At 35.9% G+C, this 9,700-nt stretch overlaps 1 protein-coding gene across 1 annotated transcript in view; it reads right to left on the bottom strand.

The window, feature by feature from the left end:
* Nucleotides 1-4,613: 4,613 nt before the first annotated feature.
* The window catches only part of LOC126259202 (alpha/beta hydrolase domain-containing protein 17B), a 190,406-nt gene continuing 185,319 nt past the window's right edge, over nucleotides 4,614-9,700 (bottom strand). The window contains exon 4 of the mRNA XM_049955793.1: nucleotides 4,614-6,476. Within this exon, the coding sequence (XP_049811750.1) occupies nucleotides 6,393-6,476 (84 nt within the window). The 3' untranslated portion in view covers nucleotides 4,614-6,392. The remainder of the gene's footprint in view (nucleotides 6,477-9,700) is intronic.

Genomic DNA, 9,700 nt, shown 5'->3' with positions numbered 1-9,700 from the left:
CTGAATTCATAAAAGCTGCAATTAAATAACTACTTTTCTACATTTTAATTATATCCCAAACTGCAACAATTTCTGACCACATCATTTGAGGGTCAATGCTATCATACAAATATTTTATATCACTCAGAAAGCTGCAGGTATTTAGTGATTGCAATATGGTGCAATTAAAACCATAAGGCATTCATCCAGACTGAGTGAGCTGTTGACAGATGAATGCACCAATCTAAAGGCAACCATAAATAATCAGTACCAATCCGGCTTAAAAATTTTAGCATAGGAGGCTACAGCCATTATTCTCTCCCAAAACGAAAACCACTAGAGGTGAAAGAAGACATTAAAGACATTACATAAGAAATGTTATTGGAAATAATACCCATGTGAAAACTAAGATAGTAATAATTCATTTGCTGTCCATTGTAAGATAATGTAAAATTTTTTACACCAACAAATTTCTATTCAGCATACTTTCTGCTGGCATAAGAACCCGACAAATTTTATTTACACAGCATCTAATTATTCAAGAATGAAATTAAATGTGGAACTATGTAATGACAAAAAAGACCACGTAAATTGAGACTATTAAATCTTAAAAACATAATGAATTTAAAATGGCTACTCTAACGTGTCCCTCCGTAGTTGAGTGGTCAGCATGGCAGCCTGCCATGCAGAGGGCCCAGTTTCGATTCCTGATACTGCCAGGGATTTTTCCTTGATTGGAGGACTGGTACAAGATTCACTCAGTCTCTTAAGGACAACTGTGGAGTTACTAAGCCAATCAGTAGCATTTCCAAGATCAAGAAACCAACAATGACCAGGAGAGTAGCAAGCTGACCATGTCCCTCCACATTGCATCCAACATCACCACTGGCAGAGGATGAGACGGTGGTCAGTCAGTCGGGCACGATTCGCCCATTTAGGTAACTTTGATGTGCCACCAGTGGTTTTAAACTAAAGAAATATGCAAAACAATCCTTTTTGGTGAAAAATAGTATTATTCTGAATCCAGCTCCATCCAAACAAGATTATGACAACAAAATTTTCTGAAATGGAATGTTTATCAAGCAATGACGTTTAACATTTTATTACTACAGAGGTGTGGGAGCATGTAAGCCACATTATGTAATTAATTACTGAAAATCATAGTGTGTGAGAGTTGTGAACTTCTGCATCTATACACAAGAGACCGAGGAGGAGTGGTGGCAAGGCTGAAGGAGGCGACAAACTGTGTGTGTGTGTGTGTGTGTGTGTGTGTGGGAGGGAGAGGGAGGGAGGGAGAGAGAGAGAGAGAGAGAGAGAGAGAGAGTACTTTGGCAGATGAACAGATAAACATACAAAACCAAACAGGGGCAAACTTCTCTGGATTCCTTTTTCTTTGAATAGTGCATTATATATTTCATAAAGCATGAACTCATTCACAAGATTATCAAAAGTTAATCAGTCAATAACTAATTATGTGTCACACACACACACACACACACACACACACACACACACACACACACAGAGAGAGAGAGAGAGAGAGAGAGAGAGAGAGAGAGAGAGAGAGAGAGAGAGAGACGAAAACCAATTAATAAAAGTTTATATTTGTATTTCATGATACAACAGTTTGAAGTCCTTTTTATCTCATACTTATTCCATAAGAGGAAAAGGAAACTTGTCAGCTCATTTCCCTAATACTATCTACATCACCTCTGAAGAAGACACTGTTAAGTGTTAATAAGTACATGATGGTCAACATTTTTGAGAAAACAATGGAACATCAGAAATTATAGGTGCAAACAATTCAAGCTTACAGGTAATGCGCAAACCATTCTTGCTCTAGTACCAACCACAACCTGCACAGATTTACAATTGTCTCCCTGTCTTTAAATACAGTTGCTTTTAAGTCTGAAGTGAGATCTTTTACAATGGATGTTTCTGATATTGTACTTTACGGTATCCAATTGTCTTGGTCAATTTTTGACATGTAATCTCTATAAATTGAGAATTTTATACGATTTATTGTAAAAAGTTCACCAATGATCTGTTGTATAACAAATACATCATGAAAACCTCAAAGTTTTATGCCTTGTCCGCGCCTTACTTCTCTTTCATTTTGTTATCATATATAATAAATTTTTTGTTGCCTTTTTTCCGAACACCACCTCCACCCACTCCCCTCAATCTGTTCAATAGTTAAAGATTTTTCTTACCACAACCACCATCATTTCTAGGACACTGATTTATACACCTCCCACTCATGCACTTCACTTTCGTATGCATTACGCAGAGTACTAACGTTTTTATTTGGAATGCAATTCTAAGTGACTTATCTTTTTTTGTATCCACAATATTGATACAGATACTTTCATCATTCTCCAGCCTTTACCTTCATAAATGTAAGCTTTTAGTTTTGAGAATGTTAGTTCACTACTATCTACCTTCAGGTAGCTCACATAGACAATTAAAGACAAATGAATTTACTTCTAATATTAACAGAAAGCGAATCTTTTACTCTCTAATAATATGTATCTATAAAATCTTCAAATGGAAGACTGCTTAACTGGAAGCGACTGTATGATTCTTAACAGCAGACACCATAAGGGATATTGCGGAGAAGAAAAACCAGCTAACACCAAACAAAATCCATTGAAAAATTGTTACTGAATAAGGGAAGGTATGAATCCATTAAGTCACCTTTTCATTAACACGGTACAAGATTAACTTAAGAACTGCAACAATAAAAGTCAAACAATTATCAAACATCCACTCTCTACCTTGCTGCAAATATGGATGACACGATTGGTCCCTGTGTAGCTGATTTCTATGTGGGCTAAAGATGACACAATTTTAAGTACATTGGAATATGATTTATTGACCAAAAAGAATTCATACTATTTTAAAAGAATTCTGTCTCTAGATACTTTTGAATAATAATGATACTAATAACCAGAGGCACAATAAGTTCAATACTACCAAACAAAAATCATTCTCTGCTTTTCTTCCTTTCTCTCCACATTGCACTTAGCCTGATACCTAATTCAAAAGTAATTATAGCAGAATGCATTCCTGCTCAAATTTCAAACTCTTGTCTACGACGCTAATAATATATATGATCTCAACAAATGTAATTGAAACCTAATTCGTTATTAAGTGCATCTTTGAGATGCAAGTCCAGAACCTACAAAGCAACTGCATTTAACACATGAATTCACATGACAAGAATCCACATATGAACTTTGGCAGTTGCTAGAATGTGGTAGTGAAATAATGAAAATTAAATGATTGATTTGATTGTCAGATTTTGCACAAAATACATTGCAAAGTGAGGCACTTACTTAGGTAAATATAACAAAAAATTCACTGAAATAATGTGTTCCTTTTATTTTGGGTGTTAAAAGATAAAGAATTTTTCAGAATATAGTGTATTAAATTCAGCATTGTCCACATTACATATTACTGGTTGTAATACACAAATGCTGGTCCACTTATGAGGCCTCAAAGAAATAGTTGCATTCGATAAAGTATATACACTAAGCATCTCATTTACATCATTCATCCCTCTCACCGCTTACATCTGAACCACTTGCTGACCTTTCTTTTATGAATATATTCCAAAGGAAACTATACATCACATTTTGTTCCGTCAATCTATCCACATTATTGATTGTGCTAAATGACAATGACTCAGTTCACTAAGAAAAAGGAAACTCTGTAAAACAATTACCATATTTTGCAAAATTACACCTAATAACTTCACAGGTTTTTTTGGCCTAATTTGTTCATACAGCATTTGTGCAACTACAGAACTTATTTATTATTTAATTGGTGTATTATTATTTTGATTTCAAAGATGAAGTTTCATGTTGAACAATGGCAATGTAAGCTGGAGGACATTTGACATAACTGGTTTACATCAGCAAAACATTCTAAAACTTCTTTTTTCTTTTTGAAGAGTAACAATATTTAAATGGGACTGTTCATGTGACAAAGGTTCTTTAAACTGAGTATTACATTGTCATCACAAAGTTTCAACTGAATAAAATAAAAGGTTTTGCAGAATCATGGAAAAATTTTCCTCCTCACAGTAACTATCTGTTTTTAGAACTGCAAATGCAGTGAGAGGTGACTTTCCTTGCATTAACTGTAAATATAAATTCCCAGCATTACTATTCCACAACTAGCACAGTGTTCAAAAATAAAACAAAATCTGACAGAAAACTATGTTAGAAGATGAACACTTCAGCTGCTGAAGGTTCTCAATTTTTCATGCTAATTAAAACCAATTTGATAACATGACTGTAAAGTGATATTTTAAGATAAGTTTTGTATCATAGCAGAAAAACCACACACAACCAGAAGAAGAAATCAATGAAACCACAAATGACAACAGGTTTTTTTTAAAGAAATAAAACATTTTGCATATACATGTGACAACAAGATGTACAACCAGAGAGACCAACTTCTTCTGAATCACTTCATTACATGAAATGTAGTGTAACACAATGTAGTTCCTTTAGTGGCATCAAACATGGCAACATAAAATGAAATGTCTGTGTATGACAGATTACCTTTCATATGACCAATAAACACAAGAATATCTTTAAAAAAAAGAGAGAGAGAGAGAGAGAGAGAGAGAGTCTAAGAAATTTTGTATCCAGTTCTTTACATGAACTTACAATAATATATAAATTAAACAAATTATCAGGACTGATAAAAAAACAACACTTGGAAATCTGGTTTCACATTTCAATTCTGAATGTTTTGGCAGTTAGGGCTGGAATACATACGTCAATATCAACCCTCAAAAAGTGTGTTTATTACACAGGCACAAATCTGCAACTGGAAGAACAATTAATTTTGCACAACATCCAATAGAAATGAGCACAAATCAAATCAACTTCATTTATCCCACTTCTTGTCAGGCTTCTGAGGAAATACAGTTATGGTCTTGCTAGCAAAAGTTCAATAATGCTCAAAAATTTCCAAAAGATAACATTCTTAAAGAATTAGAACAACAACATTATCTGTGATTTACATTTAAAATCCATGCATTATTTAAGCCAACATAACAAATCTCACAAACCAAAATATGAAGAATAGAACACACTGGGCAAAAAACAACTTGTAAACTACAACTAAATAGACTCAGTTTACTTGGGTCTTAAGTAAAGAGAACAAAGCTGTCTTCTGTATCTTTAGTTCAGGTCTAACTATTGTCATGATAAATCAGAAGGAATAGTTATTAATAACAGATACAAATATTTTTTTGGAAGGTGTTTACTGTTTTAATAATAAACATCTTGAGTGTGAAATCTCCTTGGTGAACTCACACAAGACAATAAATTATAATATGAATATTTCCTCATAAAAACTGAGCACCACACTATATGACACACACACACACACACACACACACACACACACACACACACACAAATATATATAAAATTATGGAGAACTTCTCACGATACGAATATTCAAAAGTAAATTCATCGAGTGATTTTTCTTCTTCTTTTGTTATACTCTAATGAAGTGACTACATCACTCATTCACACACTTGGTATTTTGTCATCCTTACAGTAACAAAAATTGCACATGAGCATATCATCAGTATAAACAAGTACAGCTCTAAAATATAGCAAATTCTGAGAATGATTTCACTATTATTTCTTGTATCACACTTTGATAACTTATGTAATTTCTTGCCTGGATTATGTCCGTGTACACAATACACTGCTTAATTAAACGCACAATTTTTTTACCGATACAAAAGATGTAACAAATGTTTGTACACAAAAATGAATATATATATATATATATCTTTTTATATACATATATATTCTGTAATATTGCAATATTGGTAAAACAATAACATTTTCCCTGCCATAATGATACATCACTGGGGAATTTTTGGAAACTATTAACCTCTTCTTAACCCATATTTTTATTAAGCACTAGGATTCACTTCATATGTAACGTTATCAGGCAATCAATATGTGATAGGCAATTTATTCTTCATTATCAGCACAACTGCCCAAGGCTGAATATGTACAGTTCATCAGACACACACAAAATAATACCAACTTTTAGCAAGTAGTCTCTCTGGGCAGTTCATAAGGAGCATTTATGACTGCTGTTGTACTAACTGTTTCTGCTGTGGTTGCCTTTGCAGTTGGTACTGATGACTTACAAGAAGATTTCTCTGGTTGACCAGCTGGTTTACTGGTTGAAGGCTCACTCTCAGATTTTTCGTCTTGAGGACTGGTGGGACTATTAGTTAGTTCGCCAACTGTCTGATTTGTCAGTGTGTCGGTTAGCTAGAGAAGCTTTTCAGTCACTGAACTAGTGGTTGCAGAGCTGACAGTTGACGTTGCATTATGTTCTGATTCCTCACCAGGTGGCAGTAGTTGTCAGTTGAGCAGTTCTACAGAGACAAACTGCTTCAGGCGTTCCAAGTACTGAGAGTACAGTTCAACATCATTGTGGCCAGCACCCTGAAGAATATGAATTGGTTATTAAAATCTCCATTAAAATAGATTTTACACGTGAGAAATGCCTGAAATATGTAAGGAATTCATTTTTCTAAAAGGCACTGACTAATAACTACATATCACACAAATGAGGTGCAATCTTATGAGGCAGGCTAAAATGAACACTTTCCATTCCACTGAAAGTTGTTCCAGGTCAATAAACATAAATTTAACAATAAAAATGTTGAAGAAATCTCTCAGCAGCAAACGAACCACAAACTTAGAGAAACTGCATCATATCTACCAGCATACATGTAACCCTTGTTATTAACTGGAGACTACATATTAATGACAGAGTTGCAAGAATTTTTACCACCACACATAATTTACTGATTAAATTTCTATACCAAATTCTTCACAACAGTCAGAAACATGAACAAAAACAGGTTATCATCTTACTAACCATCAGATCATTAGATGATCATGATAACAATTACATGATAATATCTTATCAAAGAAACTTCCAACAAATACAATATGTTTGTAATCTTACAGCACTGTTGTTATCACAACTACTTGTGCCACTTTTTACTTCTGGTTACTTTTGAGTACATTTTGTGTTGAACATCTCCTGAAATTCTGGAAAGTCTTCTCAGCCCCACATAACACATTTTTATCTATGTAGCACTCCCCAATGCTGATGTTTTGCAGTATAACTTTCAGTCACAAGTAAGTGTATTTAGATACTTTACTTTACTTTCAGATCTATCTACATAAAATGTGCAGTAAGAGTCGGTGATTCCTAAGCTATAAAATCTCACTTTTCTATGTACAACATTCTGACTTGATAGCAACACCTACACAAACACTAGAGGAAATAACACAGCCAAAGATGGTGTTCATACTCTTTACTCTTCTATGAAGTTTGCCATAGCAGTCATTTAAAAGAAAATGGCGAAAAACCATATATATAACACCAAGAATGAGAAAATTATGTACTACAACCTCGATCAATACAAAGTGGCAAATTATGAAAAAAAGAAAAAGACTGCCTCTCCAATGAACTAAAAATGCCGATACACAGCAGAACAATTTAAAGACTTACATTGATATCATTTCTGACTTAACTACTTTTACTTCATAGATGAACTTAAAAATATGTCTATTAAAATGTTTCAGGGAATAAATAATACAAATTTAGTAAAATTTGGGATACACATAACAACCTATCGCACAAGTCTTAATTTAAGCAACACAAATGACAAACAAAATATGTCGTGAAAACTTAAATATGAGGGTTGGAACTTTAATAGTGGCAACTATTTATTTACAGCTCATACAAAATAGATACATGTTTCAAAGTTTTACTGACCTTCAAAGTAGTCACCAGCATTGTGTATAACCAGTTGCCAGCGATGTGGAAGTCGTAGGATACTCTTACCAGTGCCAGTTGTGGTGACAACTCGAGCGGCGTGGTCTATCGCCCGACGAATTTGTAGCAGGTCTGAAGCGAATGCCGTGAAGTGTTTCCTTCGGTTTAGAAATCGTGTTGAACTCATGAGGGCTTAAGTCAGGGGAGTGTAGTAGGTGGTATAGCACTTAGCAGCCCCATCAGTCAAACAAATCAGTAACAGCTTGCACTGTATGTGTTTGAGCATTGTTCTGCAAAATGATGGTCAGGTCCTGCAGAAAGTGTCATCACTTCTGTCTCTATGCTGTTCATTTCTGGAACACGACATTCGCTACAGAACTGCTACAAATTCGTGGGACAATAGAGCATGCTGCTCGAACTGTCAACACAACTGTCGCTGCTAAGAGGATCCTGCGACTTCCACATCGCTGGCAATGGGTTATACACAATGCTGGTGACTACTTTGAAGGTCAGTAAAACTTTGAAACATGTATCTATTTTGTATGAGCTGTAAATAAATAGTTGCCACTATTAAAGTTCCAACCCTCGTACTATCAGTCACAAGGAAGTGCCAGATAAAATATTGTTCTTAAGAGTAAAAAAAGCTGATGGGTGAAACAGAATCCCCATCACTTTACAGAAGGCTGTATATATGACACTAAAATATTTCACATCTGTTCCCTTAGATTACTGATGATGGATAAAACATCAAACTCTTCTCTTTTTACGAAAGTATTTCAAGTGATAAAACAAATTAAGATAATGCTTAAGGAAATAAAGCAAAATTATAGGACTAAAGGTGGTCGGTTGGATGATTAAAGGGACTAAACTACTATGTCATCAGTCCCTTTTTCCTCGAACACACAGGTCTATGTGACTGTAGATTAGAGGCAGCCTACCGCACAAACCCCAGGGGAAGAAAACTCCAAGGTCTATAAAAGGTCAATGAAGGTGAGATAAGGGACAAAAAGATGAAAGGGAGACAGAGGAAGAAAGGCTGGCAGGGAGCAGCCAGAATTCCCCGAAAGCAGACTGCAATGAGGGGATATACGACCGCCCCTCCCACCCGCCCCCGCTTACCAGAGGTACTCCGCTCAGAAACTGCCAAGGAAAAACTAGCCATATGGACAGGAAAAGAGAAGCACAGAGAGACAAAAGACGAACAAGCCTAATGGGCCACACAAGAGGGGAGATGAAGAGTAAAAATGCAGGTAGGGTGAGGACCGCTGCAGACAACTGCAGCCTGGTCTGGACAGAGAAGACAACAGAGTTCTCCTAACCCCTGAATGGACCAATAGGATTAAGTGGCCTTCTCTTCAAAAGAGTGGGAAAAACCTCCTTCATAAATAAAACATAAAACTAAGTCAGCCGCTAAGGCATCTTCTCCTAACACCAGGGGTAGTGAGATTAAGTATCTGCCAAAAAGCGGACCACTGTCAAACGGCAACCACAATGACCATAGGGCGGGTCCTCGCGATGGAGGAGATGACCATGAATCAGCCAAGTATGGCCAATGTGGAGCTGGCAAAGGATGGTAGAGTTCTTGTGAGAGGTTTGCACAGAGGACTTCCACAGATTTGTAGTCTCCTTTATCAATTGTAGTTTGTATGGTGAAGTCAGAGTGAGCCATTCCACATTCCAGAACCTTAAAACTTGATAGCATAATATCAATCTGAGTTCTGTTCCCAGAACACCAATCTCAAGGGTCAGTTTACTGGTAGCCATTCTCTGGGGTCCAGATGTGGCCTGGGGTCCAGACGAAGGTCACTGAGCATACATACTGTTCAAGGCTGTACAGGGAATCCTGGATAGCAATGACCACTGGCTGTCGAGAGTA

Source organism: Schistocerca nitens, chromosome 5 (assembly GCF_023898315.1).
Source record: "Schistocerca nitens isolate TAMUIC-IGC-003100 chromosome 5, iqSchNite1.1, whole genome shotgun sequence".
In the NCBI taxonomy this organism is placed as follows: Eukaryota; Metazoa; Arthropoda; class Insecta; order Orthoptera; family Acrididae; genus Schistocerca; species Schistocerca nitens.
This window is presented reverse-complemented; position numbering and strand designations above follow the sequence as displayed.